The 23,232-nt window shown below is 35.8% G+C and overlaps 1 protein-coding gene across 1 annotated transcript; it reads right to left on the reverse strand.

The window, feature by feature from the left end:
* Positions 1–1,856: 1,856 nt before the first annotated feature.
* On the reverse strand, positions 1,857–3,190 carry LOC131866218 (patatin-like protein 2; the record flags this gene model as incomplete). Its single annotated transcript, XM_059215428.1, has 6 exons — positions 3,059–3,190; positions 2,899–2,965; positions 2,665–2,765; positions 2,499–2,564; positions 2,155–2,376; positions 1,857–2,032 (listed from the first exon to the last, which is right to left on the reverse strand). Coding segments are annotated over exons 1-6 (764 nt in total), but the record flags the coding sequence as incomplete, so codon positions are not given.
* Positions 3,191–23,232: the final 20,042 nt, after the last annotated feature.

Raw genomic sequence — 23,232 nt, forward strand, 5'->3', positions numbered from 1 at the left:
TTTATTCTACCTAATTATGCCTCATCTTAATTTTAATCCTCATTAATTTTGATTCCATAAAATTAAAAAATTTAATATTATAAAAATAAATGAGATAGAGTAAAATCTAAGCATTACTAAAGTCAAACAATAATTCATTTAAATTAATCGAACAAGATAGGCTGATCAACTATTAAAATGATTTTAAATACAATAGTAACATCTATGCCATGAGTAGCTTGTAAGGAGCATTATAAATGGAAGAATCATGTCACACATTCAATGCAACGACGATACAAACCAGTCCCATGTACAATGTTGTCACTGAATAATGCAATAATAAGACAGAATTCTTTGAAGAGGCCCAACTAAGTGCTGTAAGGGACGTTTATGCATCCACTCCAAGCACTTTTGGAATGAACATAAACCTTACAATATTGGCTGGTCAATCTCTAATTATTCAACGTAATTAATGTTTTGAGAACATAAAGTTATCATTTAGCTGAAAAGAAGACAGAGCGACATGGCATGAATTGCGTTGTTTGCTGCTACACTAATTAGCTGTGTGGCTCACCAACACCCTGAAATGTTTTTTTATTAAAAGCTCTACACAAAAATTCTACCATAAGGTGTGACGGAATGGAAGAAAGAAGTTCAGATGTTTATTCCAACACCATGGCCATTGGAATGGTCATTCACGGAAAGTACAAAAGATGCGCTCTGTTTATCCCTCAACTTCTTCATTATGTGATTCGTTATCTCTATGCAATTTGTATTTTCTGTTTAATCTGCTGTAAGCTTAATTTTTTTCTGTTTTCTTAACATTCTCATCTCGAAATATTTCTCCCCATTATTGTTGTTCCCGCCACTTTGCTTCCGAGATTTTACGAAAGGAATTTGCAAGCACACAAATATGTTTCCAAGAGAGTAGAGGGGAATCATCACTATTCAATAGCTCTGCACTGCGGACCGAACATGAATGATCTGATGTTAAGTGATTGACATTAAGCTTTCTGTTGATTAAAAAATTTGGATAAAATAGGAAATTTTAAATTTTTTTTTTGTCAAATTTGAATTGTTTTAAATGAATCTATTATTTATAAAACTAGTTGAACGAACATAATAAGGATAAGACTGGATACCCTCAATTTCTGATTTCTTATCATAATTGATTGATCAAGTATTAAATGTTTTAGGCATCCAAATAATACTGACTTCAAATCTTCTATAATTAAAAATACTATTAAAAACCAAACAAAAATCATAATAACATCTATACTCTTTAATCCAACGATAATACAAACCATTCCCCGAATACAGTGTTATCAGTAAAGAATACAATAATAAGACAATTCCTTGAAGATGCCCAACTAAGTGTTGTCGGGAACGTTTATGCATCCACTCCAAGCACTTTTGGAATGAATATAAAACTTACATTGCCTTGTTGTCCACAACTGCAATGCTATTAATATTTGGAGAACATAAAATAATAATTTAGTTATAAAAAAAAAACACAATGAAATGACATCTATTAGTTGGCAAAAACACAGCTAAATCTTGAATTGCTGTATTTACCACTACATAAATCAGCTGTGTGGCTCACCAACACCCGGATATGTTTTATAATTAAAAAGTCTACACAAAATTCTAGCGTAAGGTGTGATTGGAATGGAAGAAAGAAGTTCAGATGTTTATTCCAACACTATGGCCATTCATAGAAAGTGCAGAAGATGCGCTCCGTTTATCCCTCAACTTCTTCTCCTTGGAGAGTCATTCAGCCATTCTGGCAAGTGGAAATATTAGTTATGGTGAGCTCAAAATGATAGGAAACTAGGATCTGAAAATACAAGGAAGAGTTAGAGAGTTATGGGAGATACTTAGTCAATGCCATCCTGTTTGTGTAGTCGTTCTTCACTGTCTCAGGACGCCCAGTCTCCAAATTTAAACTTCTAACAGGCTTATCCAATAGTTCCTGGCCTTTCTTCACAAGATTCCTCAGGTTCTCATCCGTACTGAGGTCCATCTTTGCTTCGCTTCCTTTTAGTTGCCATTCCTACATTATGAAAGCCCACATGTTAACCATACAGAAAATTACAGCAGAAACATGGTCTGTAGAATTATAGATCTAGAGGCCTTATCGTTTCAAGCAACATTATTGGAAACTATGAAAAAGACCTGGATTCTAAGATAGTTTTCTTTGACATGATGGAGCATCAAAGCTGTATGAATGTTGACCATGTCTGAACTTGCATTCATGATAGATTCTATGAGAGGCGTTCTTCCATCGTGAGTAATCCACTTCAAGCTTCCCCATGTGGCAGCCTTTTTTGCGTCCCATTCAATACCCTCTTCTAATCCCGTTCCAAGAGAAAGTACAACAAAGTGGTCAAGGTGCTCCTGTAAATAACAACCTCTGGTTAACATAGTTGAGCTTCTAATTAATATTTCCCAGCATCAAGCATTCGTTTTATATGAGATGTTTATTCTAAATAGTATCAAAAAACAATACAATACAATACCTTTTTGTCGACTATTCTTGTATCCTGATGAACTGCTCGAGTGACTAAGTTCATTGCTATCAAGGTCTGCATAATTAGAAAATTGTTGTGAGACCCTTATAATAGTTTATTGATGTGAAATAAAAATCTCATCAAAATCTCTACTCATAATACAAGCAGGCATTACAGGATTATTAGCCGCTACTCCTCCATCTACTAAGTTAAAAACTTGGGTCTTTCCGTCACTGGAATTTGTTGTAAACTGGTGAGATGGAAAATAGGTAGGAGCTGCAGTTGTGGAGAGGCATACGTCCATTAGATGTGGATTCTTCAGCGGATCTACTTTCGCCTGCACATATCATCGTAAGAATCATCCTCGTCTATTCTTCATCTTCATTGGCTAACATTGTGGTGATGAGACCTCCAGTGCTGGTACCTGCCATTATATTGAAATAATCTGCTAGTCTGGCATCTTCCCCATCCAATTTCTGATAAAAACGAAGCATTTCAGTAAGTAATACATTTGTGCAAATAAAACTATATGAATTGTGCAGCAAAAGAATACAATTTATAAACTGTACCTGCAACTGGTGCTCTAAGAATTTGAGTAATTGCACAGGAATAAGACCCCGTACTCCTCCTCCATCGACACTCAGGATTCTAGCACCCACGTCCCCCGAGACATCGATTGGAAGAAGCTCCTGATTCGACATCGATTGCAAGAATTGGAAGAATGTATGGACAGACATACAAGGAATTAGCTATATTGAATTTGCCCCTACAATAACTATGCATATATAGAGGATAGATGGAGCTTACGAGCACATGGTACATGGCTCTATATAAAAACATGTTAAATAATCATTATCCATCGGTCTGCGAGCAGCCCGAAAATGCCATAAACAAACCTTTCTTTTCGCGTCTCCACCTTATCATCATCGAGAATTTAAATTAAAGTATGTTTAATGTGACATTACACTGTTCTCGGGTCTTTTTCGTTTCCTAGCCGTCGGCTATCTGGTAAAAAAATTTTTGCCGAATTACACGATGTGTCGTGTTTCAATTTTATTTGACGTATAAAGTGGGACAGTTACGTGTTTCCTTAAAAATTACCTTGATGCCATGTATTCCTATTAAGATGAATCATGCGCACTATATATTTTAGTCTTTAGCATTTGAAGTCGAGTAAATTGATATAAACATGATTAATGATGCCTATTTTAGTCTTTAGGATAAATGAAATTATTTTGTAGCTTCTCCTAATTTCACAATATAGTAATACAAGAAAATTTTTATTTACAAGAAGTTCACTATATGTATACACTAGTAAACTATCATGAAATTTTGATCCAACTCTATATATATATATATATATATATATATATATATGATGTTCATCGAATTTGAATATACATTTAGTTGTTGGAACATTGTAGAATTAAGTACTTGTATTTAGATTAATTTTGAATAGCCACACGATTGTTAATAGAACTAACAAATTGAAGATCAACAAAATAAAATTAATAGGGTTTACCTCTAAGAGTGTGCTGCGTAGCTATAAAAAAGGCATGCAACCCTCTTTTTATCCTTCTTTCTTCCTTCACTTTGTAACAAACCATCCACCCGACCCTTGCAAAAAATTAAAACACCCCTTTTAACCTATACCTCAAGTGTCCTAAATGCAACCAAAGGCACATTGGTTGGGATATCAAAAATTGCCTAACAACCTTAATTTTCTCAATTTACCCCCTATTAGAATTGACTTCCGAGGTAGCTTAAGAGATACAAATTTTCTACACATTTAAGAAACCCAAAATAATGTTAACAACGGGGCAAAGGCCCTTGCTTTAGTGTTTGGGAGAAGATTGGCAATCAAATACAGAGTTAGGAATCTTAACATAGAGGGGGACTTTATGTATATGATCTTTGCACTTAAAAAGCTAGACGCTCCAAGCTGGAAAATTAGGTGTATTAAGTACGAGTCTTGGAGTTTATTACTAGTGTTTGAAGCATAAACGATATCACATTATTTTGGAGAAGTCAAAACCGTGGTAGATGCCTTGGTGAATAAGGGTTGTAGACTTCTTGAAGGTTATATTTTCTTCAATCATATTGAAGCTAATGAGGAAATCCACCTAGCTTTGGCTTTGGCTCGGGACATGTCAAATTAATTATTATCTAGCTTTCTTGTTTTTGCAGATTTGTTGGATTTTGCTCTTCATTCCATTATCCTGTGCTTTCATAGATGATGTCAACAATGTTCATATAGGAGGATTGTAGATGGCATCCACCTTTCTGTTGGGAGCACTTATCACCTGGTGGCACTCATTGTTGTACTTTTAAGGAATAAATCTTAAATGCACTGCCTTAACCTTCACACAAAGTTGTTGACGCCATGAAAATTAATTTGGAAAATGGTAATCATAAATATTTTGAAGGAGAATTAGTTTTGTCTTCATAAATAATATCCCCAGTTGCAGCGGATAAGATCTCAGATGTCTTTTATGTCATTAATGACATTCTCAAAAGAAAAGCTTACTCATTAAAGATACTGATGGGTCTGTGTCTTCTCAGATTTGATGAACAAAACTTTCTAGGGACAAGTCTCTTGTCGATCAGGTTGGGGAGAATAACCTCAATTTTTAATACTTCATATTTTCATGAAAAAGAATTTTTTTGGTCTCACATGGCTTAGATTTCGTTGGTTTTTGGGAAGCAAGAGATATTAATAAATCTATTTTAATTTGACACTCGTAGCTTGCCCTTTTCTTGAAATTATATATGTTTATGGCCATTTGTGTATCTCACTCGTATAGGTTTGGGCCTTCTATATATGTTTTAAATGCTGCCAAATAATTATTTTTTAATAACCCCAAATTTTAATTCTTTACGTTTTCATGATAAAGTGTTGTTTGTGTCTCACATGACTCACGTTTCGTTGGTTTTTTCATAAAAAAGAGATATAGGAATCTACCATAATAACAAACCACCTATAGGGATCTACAATTCCACAAACACTTCAAAAATTGAGTTGCAACAATATGGCTAAAGTGGCAGTTGTTTATTATGGGTTGATCATGGCTAGGAAAAAGGGACTTAAGTGTGCCATTATTGAAGGTGACTTAAGAAATACCATCACGATGCTTAGAAAGGAAACAAAACCAGATTGGAAAATTAATTCTCTCATTGCCAAGTGTCACAAGCTCCTTCCCTTTCTGGGAGATGTCAGGTTTTGTGACATGAGATGGGAAGGCAACTGTGTGGAAGATAAGTTGCAGGGGATGGGCGCACATGTTAATAATTTTAAAATATGCATCCACTTGCACGAAATATATATATATATATATATATATATGATGTTCATCGAATTTAAATATACATTTAGTTGTTCGAACATTGTAGAATTAAGTACTTGTATTTAGATTAATTTTGAATAGCCACACGATTGTTAATAGAACTAATAAATTGAAGATCAACAAAATAAAATTAATAGGGTTTACCTCTAAGAGTGTGCTGCGTAGCTATAAAAAAGGTATGCAACCCTCTTTTTATCCTTCTTTCTTCCTTCACTTTGTAACAAACCATCCATCCGACCCCTCAAAAAAATTAAAACACCCCTTTTAACCTTTACCTCAAGTGTCCCAAATGCAACCAAAGGCACATTGGTTGGGATATCAAAAATTGCCTAACAAACTTAATTTTCTCAATTTACCCCCTATTAGAATTGACTTCCGAGGTAGCTTAAGAGATACAAATTTTCTACACATTTAAGAAACCCAAAATAATGTTAACAACGGGGCGAAGGCTCTTGCTTTAGTGTTTGGGAGAAGATTGGCAATCAAATACAGAGTTAGGAATCTTAACATAGAGGGGGACTTTATGTATATGATCTTTGCACTTAAAAAGCTAGACGCTCCAAGCTGGAAAATTAGGTGTATTAAGTACGAGTCCTAGAGTTTATTACTAGTGTTTGAAGCATAAACTATATCACATTATTTTAGAGAAGTCAAAACCGTGGTAGATGCCTTGGTGAATAAGGGTTGTAGACTTCTTGAAGGTTATATTTTCTTCAATCATATTGAAGCTAATGAGGAAATCGACCTAGCTATGGCTTTGGCTCGGGACATGTCAAATTAATTATTATCTAGCTTTCTTGTTTTTGCAGATTTGTTGGATTTTGCTCTTCATTCCATTATCCCGTGCTTTCATAGATGATGTCAACAATGTTCATATAGGAGGATTGTAGATGGCATCCACCTTTCTGTTGGGAGCACTTATCACCTGGTGGCACTCATTGTTGTACTTTTAAGGAATAAATGTTAAATGCACTGCCTTAACCTTCACACAAAGTTGTTGACGCCATGAAAAGTAATTTGGAAAATGGTAATCATAAATATTTTGAAGGAGAATTAGGTTTGTCTTCATAAATAATATCCCCAGTTGCGGCGGATAAGATCTCAGATGTCTTTTATGTCATTAATCACCTTCTCAAAAGAAAAGCTTACTCAGCAAAGATATTGATGGGTCCGTGTCTTCTCAGATTTGATGAACAAAACTTTCTAGGGACAAGTCTCTCGTCGATCAGGTTGGGGAGAATAACCTCAATTTTTAATACTTCATATTTTCATGAAAAAGCATTTCTTTGGTCTCACATGGCTTAGATTTCGTTGGTTTTTGGGAAGCAAGAGATATTAAAAAATCTATTTTAATTTGACACTCTTAGCGTGCCCTTTTCTTGAAATTATATATGTTTATGGCCATTTGTGTATCTCACTCATATAGGTTTGGGCCTTCTATATATGTTTTAAATGCTGCCAAATAATTATTTTTTAATAACCCGACATTTTAATACTTTACGTTTTCGTGATAAAGTGTTGTTTGTGTCTCACATGACTCACGTTTCGTTGGTTTTTTCGTAAAAAAGAGATATAGGAATCTACCATAATAACAAACCACCTATAGGGATCTACAATTCCACAAACACTTCAAAAATTGAGTTGCAACAATATGGCTAAAGTGGCAGTTGTTTATTATGGGTTGATCATGGCCAGGAAAAAGGGACTTAAGTGTGCCATTATTGAAGGTGACTTAAGAAATACCATCACGATGCTTAGAAAGGAAACAAAACCGGATTGGAAAATTAATTCTCTCATTGCCAAGTGTCACGAGCTCCTTCCTTTCTGGGAGACGTCAGGTTTTGTGACATGAGATGGGAAGGCAACTGTGTGGAAGATAAGTTGTAGGGGTTGGGCGCGCATGTTAATAATTTTAAAATATGCATCCACTTGCACGAAATACCGGTGGAGGCTCATGCCATGATCTTGAAGGACTCATCAATTAATGATGCATAATCTCAAAGTTGGATTTTTTGAACTTTTCCACCTTGCCATTTCCTTTCCTTGTTGGTTAAGTTGGTGAGATTTAAAAATCATTGATGGTACTACCTACCATTATATTCCCCAAGCTTGCCAGTTCCTCAACTTGGTTTTATATCTTGCAACTATGGGTGGCTATTTGATTTAGACTGAACCTGACAATTGCTCCAAATTCAAAAATAATGAGGAGGCGTGGGACAGGGTGATTAAAGGGAACCTATATTGAAGGAAACCCTAGTCCTCCCCCTTAAACCTTCCTTAGTAATTCCAACCTTAAGAGCACCACTTCAACTGTAGAAAAAATTGTGAAGCACCTGCATGAGGACGCTCAAATTTAGGAAGAGTTGATTGAATGTCTCTTCGTGCAAATGAATGTGGCCATGAATAAGAACAATGGGCTTGAGGCGACAGCCAAGGTTGACGCTAGGGACAACACATGGGTTGATGAGTTGGATGGGGATAGAGTTTGGAAAATTGGTAATGATCTTATGGGCATTATGGGGTAGTGGGAAATGGTGGGTGGAAATTTTACTGACATGGACTCTACGATGAAGAATCCGGGTAGCAAGCATGAGCTTGAAGAGGTCAACAAAACCTAGGGGGGCCTTAAAAACAAAATTGAGGAGGTCAACTATGCTTGCAAAGATGTGGCTAGCAAGGACAATGCCTCCCTATAGGCTATCCATGATGAGATAGAAATGACAAGGGTGAAAGAGTGATGGCACATGGATTCCTTTCCCATGGGATCCGGCCCCATTGCATTGATGATTAAGGCTAGCCGTGACTCTGCGTTGCTCTCCTAAATGGTTCTGGGATTAGTTCAAGTGAAAAAATTATTTTTTCAGATAAAGTGCTTAGTTTGTGTCAAGATTGGCAGGACAAGGATACCCCCAAGTAGTAGGCCATCACTTGGTGCCTGTGCGCGAGAGATGTTTTGTGTTTTGGTGGACCTACATTTTTTTAATATTTTTTTTCTACATGTTGGTTTTTTAGTTTAGGTGTTGGTTGTCTGTTCTCCCTGCTAGGTTTTTTGTTGTGTTTGGTAGGGTTTTTTTTGGTTGGTTGTGCATCCCTCATCCACTCTTGGTGTCGCTTTGTGGTTATGCATTGGTACAGGCCTATCCCACCTTTATTAATGAAAACAATATGGGGGAAAACCATCCTTGCTGAGAACTCTATCTCAGAAGCATGACTGAGATTAGGTCAAAGTAACAGCTTGGTTAGAAGAAAAATTTGGAACAGTTACTTGAATTGAAGACCCTAGAAGAAGGCTTTGGCTTGAAAGAAACTTTCCGAAATTAGATTTGAGGGAAGGGGAATCGAAAAAGGACACTGTGAAGACTACCAATTGAGAATTCTTGGTTGGCCTCTAAGAAGGAGCTTCTTCAAACATTACAAGAGACATATTTATGTATTTCATTATAGAGAAACAGGCTAAATTTGATGCAAATGAACATAGATTAGAGTTACAGAACGAATCATTAAACACCCTTATTTCTTCATTGTGGGTGGTGTGATAGGCTGAGGTGAAATGACCCAGATTATCCATATGCTCATCCACTATAGTTAACTTATTTCTATCACAATTTGTTGAACCCAACAATCATATTTAGATTTAATAACAATAGATTGAAAAGAATTTTATATAGATCAAGAAGAAGACAAAACAAGAGTAGAATATTTGCGTGTTCTAACGGATGGAGATCGCACCTCAGAAAAATTCCCATCTGATTTCCTAATGTTTGAATGATGTCCAAATCTCAATATTCCGATGGGAGAGAGTGCCAAAATACCCAGAAGAGGGAAAAATTTATTATGGTTAAATGGGGGTTAAAATTAGGTACCCATGATTGAGTAAACAAGCCAAGACCCTCAAAAAACCAAGATTTGCATCTATGAGTACAATCTTGATCAGACTTAATAGAAAATATCATAATAAAAAATCCATTACCATTATCGTTATAAAAAAAATCATTAACCCCAATTTGAAAGCTTATTAATATTTGGAGAGAAATTCCAGATCTTACCAATAAGAGCCCTGCTTTGAAGCTATGAGAGATATCTTGAAACTCGCTCCTCTAAAAATGACACTTTAAATACCTCAATGCCCTCCCACTGACCAATATTTTGAGAAATAAGAGGCTTCTCATAAACCAAAGGACAGATTGGTTCATTACTCACTCACCTTTTAAGATCCAACGTTTTTATACTTAAATTAAATATTAATTAAAATTCAAGTTATATTATGATTAATTGAAATATTTAAAGCTAGTTGATAGTTTTTTTAAATTTTGATTAGTAATAAATATTATATGTATTGTATTTTATATATTTTCAATCCTAAATTGAATCTTTATATAGTTAAAATAAGATTATATAATTTTAGTTACAAAAAAATAAATAGCTCTTAAATTAATTTAATGCTTTCTAATTAATTATTTTTATAATCATATCTTAATTAAAAATATAAAATAATTATGATTCCAACTTAATCTCTCTAACTATAATTATAACAATAAATTTATTCTTAAATATAATATTTTATTATAATTATCTAAAAAGATTATAAATATATTTGAACTATTTTCAACTTTGCTCTTAATCTTTATTCTACCTAATTATGCCTCATCTTATTTTTAATCCTCATTAATTTTGATTCCATAAAATTAAAAAATTTAAATATTATAAAAATAAATGAGATAGAGTAAAATCTAAGCATTACTAAAGTCAAACAATAATTCATTTTAATTAATCGAACAAGATAGGTTGATCAACTATTAAAATGATTTTAAATACAATAGTAACATCTATGCCATGAGTAGCTTGTAAGGAGCATTATAAATGGAAGAATCATGTCACACATCCAATCAATGCAATGACGATACAAACCAGTCCCCTTGTACGATGTTGTCACTGAATAATGCAATAATAAGACAGAATTCTTTGAAGAGGCCCAACTAAGTGCTGTAGGGGACGTTTATGCATCCACTCCAAGCACTTTTGGAATGAACATAAACCTTACCATATTGGCAGGTCAATCTCTAATTAATCAACGTTATTAATATTTTGGGAACATAAAGTTATCATTTAGCTGAAAAGAAGACAGAGCGACATGGCATGAATTGTGCTGTTTGCTGCTACACTAATTAGCTGTGTGGCTCACCAACACCCTGAAATGTTTTTTTATTAAAAGCTCTACACAAAAATTCTAGCATAAGGTGTGACTGGAATGGAAGAAAAAAGTTCAGATGTTTATTCCAACACCATGGCCATTGGAATGGTCATTCACGGAAAGTACAAAAGATGAGCTCTGTTTATCCCTCAACTTCTTCATTATGTGATTCGTTATCTCTATGCAATTTGTATTTTCTGTTTAATCTACTGTAAGCTTAATTTTTTTCTGTTTTCTTAACATTCTCATCTCGAAATATTTCTCCCCATTATTGTTGTTCCAGCCACTTTGATGTGAAAAATGGTCATGGTTTCAACCGCCGGTTTCATCTTGCCTTGCTCCCCTTGAGCTGAATATGCAAAGTACTCCAGTACTCGAAAATCTCTATAAATCCCCCTAATGTATGCAACTCTTCATTCTTTTCACATGTATTCTACTCCCCCTTTGACATCAATGCCCCAAAAGAAATTGTAAAAACAATGTCAAAGAATAAGTACTGTACATTGAATACCTCCAAAAATGTCTTACCAGAGCTTGACCAATTTCAAGATTTTTGGATAAGCTTTCTCAAGTAACTCCATATAAGTATCCCAGCCAGTGTTCAATGTGTCAGAGATAGATACAAGTCCACTTAGTAAATATGCAAGTGATTCTTTCTCATTAATTTCTACCAGTGTGGGCTTTCCCAACATATCCATGCATTTCTTCTTATGTACACAAAGTGAATCCAATCTTGGACTCACCAAACCTTTGAGACTTTTGGCTCTCCGAATGATCTTATCTCTTTCCTTTTCAAGAGAAGAAATTTGGTTCTCCAAAGTCAAAAGTTGTCCATGAATAAATGTTTTTAGTGAAATTAGTCAATCAAAAGAGTTAGCAATATTAGCAATTTTCTCATGTATCTCTTTTATCTTTTTATCTACATTTGCTATAAGTATTTCAGTATTGCAACATACCTTGAAAATGTTAATACACTGTTTCAAATAATTTTCAACTGGAATTAACTTCTCCTTAATCTTTTTCTTCTCTCTCTCTCAATGATCTGATCAAAAGTGACTCTCTTAGCCTAAGTGAATCTTTCAAGTGCTTTCTGGTGGGAGATCTGTTGTAAGGATTGAAAGTCTTTTGATATGTGCTCAGTGATTACCTTAAGCTTGCCGAAAGGGCTCGCTTCATTTTCAATCTTACACTCTGGGACCAATCTATGCAAAACAATTATGGATTGATCTATAATCCCCTTGTCTGTGGATCCCTCCTTCATCAGTTTCTGAGAATCCATCATCATTAGTTATGTGGGACTCATCTCTGTGATGGTTTTCTTTTCAACTATAAAGTCTCAATTGTCAATAATGATGTGCCAGCCACTGGTTCTCTACCAGATTCCCCTGTTTTCTCTGATGATTTATCCTTTAAAACCTCCTCACTTGCACCGGTGGCTTCGCCACTTGGTGCAGTCTGTGCAACTATTGGTTCCTTTCTAGGAACAATATCCTCAACCTGTATATTAGTATCTAGAGGACAATTGTCCTCAATGTTAGTATCCTGTACAATATTCTCAGTATTAATCGGTGTTTCAGTATTTGTCTGTACTTTGTGTTTACGGGTGGCTCAATTTCCACTATCTTGATATTCTTCAAAACTAAGGGTGGAGTACCCATGATCCCTTTACCTTTCCCTTCAACTGGTGTATCTACAGTGTCTGTTTTGGTCTCCGATGAAGTAAACAATCCTCTGTGTTCTCCCAAAAATTTTATCCAAGCCTTGTGTGCTTCTTTTATTAGCTGATTCATCCTTCCTAACATCAGGCTAGTTATTCTATGTTTTCTATTGAATGCCTTCCTATCTGCAACCTCAATTGTGTTATCCATTTCATTTGGAGTTATAGCAACACAGATAGCTAAAAGTTCTTGCATCTTAATGTGTTTGTCTTCTTGCATAGAAGATAACCTTCTAGCATTTATCATGTTATATAAATCTGGCGGTATTTGATTTTCTATTTCTATTAATGATTTCTTATAGATATCCAAATACAATAGAATTGCTTCCTCTACCTCTCTCTATTTATCAACTTCTGATGTATCATAATAAGACTTAACATTTTTCAGCATCCCATCCTTAGTAATTTCATCAACAATTTCAGAACAAGTCATAGGTTGTATAATAGTCACACTACCAGTCTCTAGTGCCAAATCAATGTCACTCTTCTTCCTCCTGGCAGTACCAGATGTAGCTGTTGATGTGGCCTTAGGTGCCTGCTTTTGTGACGGTAACTTGATGGTGACCTTCCTAACCAGTTGTTTCTTTGCTTCCACTTTAGGTTCTTCCGGTTTCTTCCTTACAACCCTTTTGAAAGCTAATGGCGTGTTATCTTTAGACTCAAAATCTGTAGTCACAGGTTCAATGTGAACTACTAGATCCTTCCTCTTTCTTCCTTTCTCTAGGACAACATTAATGAGTGCCTTAATGTCCTTTGGAACCTCCTGTATGAACGAACTTGCCTTTCCTTCTTGTTTTTCCCTTTTCTTTTGGTTGAACTCAGTTTCAACCTCAAGACTCTTCTGCTGAGCAGTTCCACAGGTCTTCTCTGCCTCATCTATTTTTGCATCTAGTAGAATTTTTGCATATGCATCAAGAATTAATGCATCTACCTCATAGACCATTTCTGCTATCCAAATCTTCTGGGGCTTGACTGCCTCCATGAGGGTCTCATCTTTCTTAACCATGAAACATATGTCGCTAGAGTATTTATCTACTATATGCTCGAGTACTCTTATTCTAGACCTCATAGATTTTTGAAAAGCTTTAAAGTAACCCCATACCTTATCATCTCTCAGACTTCCCAATGCAGTAATTGATTTCTTTAGTTGTCTTCCTACCGAGATGTCAAAAGCCCATTTCTTCCTACCAGAATTGGGAGTATCATTCAAAAATTATAGCATTAAGCAGACTAACAAGTTTCCATATGGAAAGGTGCCCTTCTTCTCACCTTTAATTTTTCCTAAGTTGATCAATAATCCTTCAAGCATCAAGCCACAAAAATCCAACCTTACATTTTCTCTCATCATCCTATGTGCAGCCAAAATACATGAACTGGAAACTGAATTCAGTCGATTAGACTGAGTTACCTTGTAGCCTTTAACCATGCTGCCAATCTTGATCTCAGTGTCAGTGATAGTGCTCACCTTCATCAATCTCTTATCTGATGTGGCATCGGTGATCTTCCTCACGAAGTCGTTAGATACTTTCTTATCCGGATGTTGCCTTATTGATGATAAGCTAGTAATTGCCTGGAAGGCTTCCTTAGTGATTTTATAAGGTCTATCCATCCATATGAATTCCCCATGTACTCTTCTTAGTACATATATGATTATTTCATCCTCAAACTCTAGAATATCCAGAATATCTGTGAGCCCTAGTTCTTTGATGTGCTGATATACCGGTTTGATCTTACCAGATTCTCCCATGAGTTCATTCATATACATCCCTTTGATCTCTGAAGTGCCTAAGTCCTCTATATGATAATGGAAGGATTCCCTAACATCCTCTACATATAAGACTCCCTCCGGAATGCGAGAAAACACTCCAACCGAATCTTCCTTGGTAGCCACATGTGGATACTGCTTGAAAATTGGCCCGGGGTGGTCCTTAACCTCTACTACAGTTGGATTTGCAACAAAAACAGGAACAGAATATGATCTCACTTCCATGATTCAAGAAAAATACCTTTTAGATCGCTGCCGGTGAAAACTTTCAACAAATCCTTCCAAACGCCGATGTGATCACTCAAGAAGAAATCTGATTGCCTCTGATTGCACTAAGTTGCTCTAAAATCGCTCTGAATGCTAGGTGAATAATAATGAAGTGTATTCGACCTTTTATCCATAGAGAGAAAACCCTAATCTTTCATTTACGTAAATGACTGCCGATGAAAGATATCGGATCTCGGTCTGAACATATCAATGCCGGATAATCCTTTCCAATATCTGGAACATCTTCCAGAATCTCCTCGAGGGGCATATGCATCATCTTCCATGAATTTTTTCCTACCTCTAAGGCATCTACCTTAGTTACCGGATGAGCTCACTGCCGGTGTAGGAGAAACCTCTTCTATCAGATAGGTAATTGAGACATTCCCATCTAATGATTGCTCTTCAGTCTTCCTCACCCATCTCTGAGTATGATCTTGCCAGATTTCATTAACCTTCTCTTTTTCTTTTTCATTTCATCCTCCATTGCCAACCAGTCGATTTCAGCTTCTGTAGAACTTAGCAATATGTCCAACTTCATTGCATGCATAACATGTAACATTTTTCTTTTGAATTGCCTTGCTAAAACTGGTGAAATTGGTTGACCTGCACGGATTAGCCATATGTCCAAATTTTCCACAAGCATAGCATTTTACATTCATTCTTCAATCTTCTATCTTATGACCAATTTTATTGCATTTAGAACATTTATTGGGAGCAGAATTAGGGTTATGATTTGCTCTGTTTCTACATTGCCTAGCCATGTGTCCAAATCTATTGCAAACAAAACATCTACCATTGAATTTATAAGCATTGAATTGCCTTACCGGTGCCTTATGGTTTTGATCTTGATTAGGAGTACCGGAACTCCATCCTTTTTCAAATCCAAGTCCACTAGAATCTCCAATCTTCCTCTGTCTCTTCACTAACTCATCAAGCTGTGCTGAGCTGATCTTGAATTTTTCTTTGTAGTCACTTGCAGAAGTTAAATAATCTATTAGTATTATCATTTGTCTCTCAAGCTCTTGCTTATTGTTTTGGGATTGTACCAAATCAGTTCTCAACATATCATTTTCATGAACTAACCTACCACATTCTTCAAATTTGTTCTTCAAGGATACAACAAGATTTTCTTCCTTTTTCTTTCTATCCTCAATCTTCTTAGACATCCTCATAGCTATATCTTGCATTTCATTTTTCATAACCATGTTCTCCTGACTCAATTTCTGACATTTCTCCTTAAGTGCATTTTTCTCTTCATCATCCTGATTTTGCAAAAGTTCCTTCTTCCTAGCTTGAATAGATGATAGCATCTTTCGTAGGACAAGAATAAATTCTTTAGCAGAATTCAACTCATCTTGTAGCTTTAAGTTCTTCAAAATTTTAGAATCATAATCTTCAAGTGCCATCTCAAGCTGCTTCTCCAAAGCCATATTCAATATTGCGGTTTTAGGATCTTCCTCAAGCTGTTAAACTTCCTCTAAGGCACAAGGCTCTGATACCAATTGTTGGAAATCAATAACACTAAGAGGGGGGGGGGGGTGTGAATTGGTCTTATACCGGAATAAAATATTTTAGCCTTAACAAAAAATTCATACACTAACTGGTATACAAGTATAAAAATAATTGAAAGAAGTAATGCAACCAATAAGCCAAACATATTAATGAGAATCCTAACACACATATTTATACGTATAAAACGTCAATGAGGAAAAACCACGGTGGGATTTGTGACCCACAATATCAATCCACTAGCCATATAAAGAGATATTACAATATATGATGGGCCTGCACTTGTAGAAAGGCTTACAACCTAGAGGACACTGCTCAATCACAATAGGAGCCTTACTGATTACATAAAATTCCAGACAACAATCCAGAGAAATGTGAACTGCTAATATTGCATCTTCTATGCCAGAATACAGTTCCGGTTATGCTCTGTCTGTTCCAATCAAAACCCTAAACCTTTGTACCAAAATAACCCTTACAATGAATTCCTCACATACATAGTCTCTCAGAATGATTTCACATCATATTACATTTCCATGTCCATTACATTATATTCCTATCATCATGTCAAAATTATCTAATCAATCTGCCCTATACCCTATACAAATTTATGCCTTATGTCGGCTTACAAGGATATATACAATATTAGATTACATGTCGGCCATATAATATAAATGAATAAACATTAAAACAAGTTTCCGTGCCAGATCCAAGATGTGTTGGCCTCCAATACTGATGACCTTTACTAGACCATGTCGGTCTGCATTTTCGATGACCAAAGAAATCTTTTATCCTGCTAGTGCCAGTGCCAGTGCTGATGTAGAGTCTGTGAAGTGTCTGTCGGTAGACCTTATGAAGACGGAACCCAGAATCATGTTGCCATCAATGACAACATAGTGAAACCTAACCAATAGAGTGTCAATTGCCAACATATAAAGTATAGAGATGCATGCCCTTTTGCATTTGGAAGAGGTGCTTTGTTTATACAATAATAGTTTCCACTCTCTATCAATATCTTCCTTTGTACAACTTTGAGCTACAGATCTTTGGGATCATGTAAAGTTTAATGATTTGGTGGCTGTGTTGTAATGAAAAAAACATCTACAGAGATATGTTGGCAATTGACACTCATCCCGTAATTTTCAATGCTTGATTATTAGTTTAGGGTTGTCATTGATGGCAACTTTTCATGGAGATTTGATCCAGTGGTCGCAATTATTCCTATCTGAAAGCATGTTTTAACAGGTATTTCAGGTAGAACAAAGCAGTTTTGGGTCCGCAATCTTTCTAGTGATTGCGGTATATTGAATCATGTTCTTGGTGATTCGGTAGCTGACTGAGATAGAAATAGAGCATATTGTAGAGTGAGTGTAGTCAGAGATCTTGTGCTTAATTGGAACTTATTTTTGCATTGTTAGATGCCATTTCAAAGTTCTTTAATTGTATTTCCTCATTGTAATGAAATTGTAAGTCAGTGAGACTTCCCTCAAGGTTGTAGCCTTTTGGGTCATTGTAATTGAGAAGTGAGATCTAGGCAATGAGCCCAAATGCAAGTGCATTCCCCATCTATGTAATACTTATGTCTCCTGTTCATAGTATATGAATATTGTGGGTTCTAGCCCCACCATGGTTTTTCCCTTTCCAGGTTTCCACGTAAAAATTCTAGTGTTGTGGATTTGTGGTTATTTATTGCTTGCTTAAGTTCTTTACTGTTATGCATTGCTAACCGATGGATAACGAATAAGTTTATGAATTTGATTTTTGACAAAATACTGATTCACCCCCCCTCTCAATGTTCCTTGATTCTAACAATTGGTATTAGAGCCTAGTACCTCTGAGGAAGCTTAACCATTTGAGGAAGTTCCAGGAGATTGATTCAATGGATTCTAGTTTTTAGAGACAACTCAGTGTAGCACTTGAAGATCTTGTTGCAGCTAGAAATAAGATCTATACCTTGAAGAGGAACCTGAATGCTGTTGATGATTTCATTAATGACCTGAAGGATTAAGCAAACATCTCTAGAGAGAAGAGGAAGGAGTTAATGAACAAGCTAAAGGAGAAAGAAGATCAGATCATGGAATATTAGGATAAAGCAGATGGAGTCAACAAGCTTGAAAGAGAGAATTCTACCTTGAAGAATGATATGCAATCCATTGTAATGAGACTAACTAAGGAGATAGAGGACCAGAAGAAAAATGAAGAAAATACGGCACAATCATTGAAAGAAAGAGCAGATGAATGCTGCAGGCTTACCTATGAGAATGATCAATTGAAGCTTGAGCTAACACAATCAAGGAATAATGGTCAAGAACTTGAAAGACAAATTGCTACCTTAAGGGATGAACTTGCTACAACTTATGAATACAAAGACAAATTCAAAGCTATCTCAGCAAGGCTTGATGAGATGATGGAAAGTTAGAGGCATGGAAATGAAATACGAGGACTTTGATTTGAGAAAGGTGAATCCTCCGGATCTGGACAAGGCAATGCAAAACTTGATCAAAAGAAGAGAAAGAATCCTCCGGTAAGACAACCTAATGCTCATAAATTCAATGGTAGATGCTTTACTTGCAATAAGTTTGGTCATATGGAAAATCAATGCAGAAGTAGGATGAATAATAGAATGAACAACATGAATAATGTTCCTACCTTTATCGGTCAGTGTTTCATATGCAATAATTTTTGTCACAAGTCAAATGTGTGTAGAGTAGTAATGAATAACTTCCAAAACAAAAGATGCTATGCTTGTGGGATGTTTGGACATATCTCTAATCAATGCAGTATGAGACCAAATCAAATTAACTTTAGACCTAAGAAAAATAATATTTTTTGCTAAGAATGCAACAAAATCGGTCACATTGCAAAGTACTGCAAAAGTAAGAACAATGCTTTGGTAGATAAGAGTAACTTAGACGAGAAAGGAAAAGCAAAAGTAGAAGAGATCAAGGAGAAGAATGAGAAGATGTGGTAAGAAAAGATGATTCTAGAACTGACAATGGGTCTACACCTAAATCCGGTGTAGGATTTTCATCCAGTAACTAGGACTTTATGCCTTAGGGGGAGCCTTTCATGCAGATTCTAAGAACCTCCTCTTTGGTGGTTTGCAATCGATTTTGGAAGATTGCAGAAGGCTTGAATCATGAGTGTAGATGATATTCAAAACTTTCTAAGAAGATTTGGTGATTCGATATGCGATTTCATGAAAATCATGATAACCAGTGGCTGCATTTATTACAGTGGAAAATTAGGTTTTTGAAGTATTAAAGTGTATTTTGAAGTTTCATTTGTTACAATGCGATCAAGAAAGTAGAATAGAGAAAAGAGAAAAGAAATTTGGTGGTTCCAACAACAATTTCAGCAACTCCAAAGTGAATTCCCGCGCCCTTTTGTGAAGCAAGGTATTTTTCTGTTTAGGCTTTTAGTTTTCTGCAAACCCTAGCATTTAAAATGACTTCAACTTCTGGTGTTGTTACCCCATTGGTGGTTGAGATTAGGGATAGGGATCAACTAGTTTTGAAGAAACACCCTTTTAAGTCAGTTGAGGATGATCTAGAAAGTGTTTTTTCATCTGTACCTTATGGTGTTCTCCACAACAAAGACATTAGGGCTTACATTCAATGCGATCTTGAGGAGCTTGGAAACATAGGTATGTTGGATCTTTACAACAAGTATTTGGCTGATGGTTTGGGAAATTTGAAATTAGAATACAAGGTGCTTCAAGACAAGGGTTTCTTGTAGTACATAATGAGTTATATGGCTTGATAGGCCACATAAAATTACCAAAGAGGTGATTCGAGGTGTAACCAGCCTAGCTAAAACCGGTGATGTGCCCAGTCTAAGGAAAGTGTCAAATGAAATAGTCATAGCCATCATAGGATCTAAATTCGACAGCAGGGTAATGATCATTAATGATATCCCGGAGAATGATGTTAAGTTTGCATCAATAGTAGTCTCTTACAAGGTTTACTAATCCAACAGGTACAACTCTATCTCCGTTACTATTATTTACTCTTCATACCAGATGCTTAAGGATGACAAAAGATATGGCTTGTGCACTGCCCTCCTGAATGAATTATTGAGCAATCTAAAGAAGGTCAAACAAGACAAAAAGCACACATTTAAATATGGTACACTTCTTATTTGTCTAGCCTTGTACTTATTGAATGAGATACTCAGTATAAAAGGTAAGGTCCAATGGGCCTATGATAGACCAATAGCTATGTATATCAAAGAAGGATTATGGGGTGTTTGAGATGCAACAATGAGGATATCTTCTCTCTAGGGATATTTGAAAACCTTCCAAGCTGCAATGAAGAACAAAGAAAGGATCCCAAAGGAGGTGGTTGAAAAATATGAGCAAAGCATTTGTTTCATGATCGATAAGGATCAATGTCTAATAGAAGAAATGGAGTAGTATGGATCATGCCCATGGGATATGAAGTTGATTCTGTTACACTTGAGGCATATGCCCAACATCTATTGAGTTAACTAGTGGATCCAAAGGAAGGAAAATTTGGTACTTTCAAAGGGAAAGACCTCAATTTGCACATGCAATTCACTACTCCTACCTTAAAAAGAAAAGTTACTAAGATGGTAGAGGAAGTGGTAGTTTAGATGGGTTTCACCTGGGAGGTGGTGAAGAAAGCAAGGGAAAGTCATGTGTAGAAAGAGACTAATTCTGCTCCTGCTTTGGTAGCCCAACCTGCAAAATCTAGCCCATCCATAAAGGGTGTATTGAAGAAAAAGCAGAAGCCTAAAAGAACCTATGTTGCAGTATCTCTAGTAGCCTCGGAAACTGAATCTGAGGAGGAAGCAGGAAAGGTGAAAAAGAAAGGAGAATTTGTGAGAGTGGTGAGGAAGCTATAGACCAGTGGAGCCCAACAATCCAAGAAAGTAAAATCTGATCCTGCTCCTACCAGAAGATCCAAAAGAGGTAGGCAAGTCAAAAGTCAACTCGACAAAGACCTTGAGTCTGGCAACATATAAGGTAAGTACATAATTGTTACTCCACTATCAACATATCAGTTGATAGATGAAATAATAGTGGATGACAATTTAAAGAATCTTGGAGCATACTTTGAGAATTTTGATGAACGTGATAAGAGAAAAGTTGAAGAAGCAATTGTACTATATTTACACAACTTTAGTAAGACATTGATTGAATTAGAAAAAGACCATTCCAAAAGATTTGTATAATCTAATTGATGCAAGAAGAATGACTACAAGTAAGATTGATAGGGAGATGAAGGAAAGAGAACTTGTAAATGTCTATACTTGCATTACTCATGATGAAGTCAAGAGACTCATTGAAGAGGCAAAGAAGAAGGAATTTAGAAGTAAAAATAGGATTAAAAAATTGATGATCGAAAATGTGGAGGAGGTGAGGAAAGAAACAAAGGATATATGGAAAAAGATAATTCAGGATGACTCACTATACAAGGATGCATTCAAGTCATTTTATCTGGAAGAGAAGCAAAGTGTTTTCAGAAGTCAAAAGGTTGAAACTCAATTTGAGGATCATCTGGAAGACTAGGATATTACTCCACTTAATGTTGAGACTCTTGATGGTCCTTCAGTGGTGGATAGCTTTGCAGCCCCGAAAATCCAACAAGTTGATACTGTACCAAATGACAACACCTATGCAATAGATAAAGGGGATAAGGGAGAGAAGAAGGATGTTGAGACAATAGAAGCTAAGGTTGACAAAGGCAAAGGCATAGCTAATTCGGCAATTTTCACTCCTCCAATTACAAGTACCCCGCCTCAGATTTCTATTTATCTTGATGGTTTTGTTGATCTTGGAAAGATGTCACCTGTAAAAAAGCTCATGCTTGCCAGTACAAGCCCAAGCTAGCCAAGATCAAGTGAAGTCAGAAATTGAAGATAAAAGACTAACTTTGATGTCTATAGATGTTTTACAGAAGGTGGACCCTAATGTATAGTTAGATTCAAATAATAGCCCCTCCGGTAGATTGTTACAATTGATTAATAGTGTAAATAGCAATTTTGATTCTTTGGAGAAGACAACTACACATAAAGTTTTGAATAAATTCAAGGATGTTAGGAAGCAAATATTCTGGAAAATGATTGAAGATGATAGAGTCAGAATAAATGAGAGACTGTAGATTATTTCTGACACATTGTCAGAAGCCAGAAAATTGTACAAATCTTGCCTAATTTTACTTGTTCATTGTAGATATTGATAAGCAAAGAGGTGTTTGCCAAGGAAAGCTTGCTGGCATTTCTCAGTCCTTTGATCCTAATGCAACTCTAACCAGAAGTATTGAAGGGCAGATTATAGCCCTAAATGATCAAATCTCAAGCCTTCAAGCGGGCAAGGAGAAAATTTTGAGAAAAGTAGGTGAACTTCAGAACTTGATTGCCTCCTGGTTGGACACCATATTAAACAATAAGGTGGATTGTATGAAGGAGATGACCCGTCCTATACCATCTAATCTGAGAGAGTTCAAAATTAATGGCATTGTATTTAGTGCATTTATCACAGTTTTGGACAATTTGAAGACTAGGTGAGATACTCAGCTAGGATTTTTGAAAACTACTTATGCTGATATCTTCAAGTATTTATAAGTATCTCTGTTTTGGACAACACCTCATCTTTGGCATTGTTGTCAAAGGAGGAGAAAGATGATGAAAAATGTACAATATTGGAGAGTGGAATTCTTTGTCTAAAAGGGAGCCTTAGAGATTATTTTAATTCTTTTGAACTGGTGTTCAGTGCTCAACACTTAGTCATTTTTCACAAGTGTTGCCATCAATGCCAAAGGGGGATATTGTTGGCAATTGACACTCATTCGGTAATTTTTGATGCTTGATTATTGGTTTAGGGTTTTCAGTGATGGCAAGTCCTCATGGAAATCCAATCTGGCGATTGCAATTCTCCCTATCCGGAAGCATGTGTTAACCAGTATTTTAGGTAGCATAGAGAACTTTTT

This window comes from Cryptomeria japonica, unplaced genomic scaffold, assembly GCF_030272615.1.
Source record: "Cryptomeria japonica unplaced genomic scaffold, Sugi_1.0 HiC_scaffold_135, whole genome shotgun sequence".
NCBI classification, from domain to species: Eukaryota; Viridiplantae; Streptophyta; class Pinopsida; order Cupressales; family Cupressaceae; genus Cryptomeria; species Cryptomeria japonica.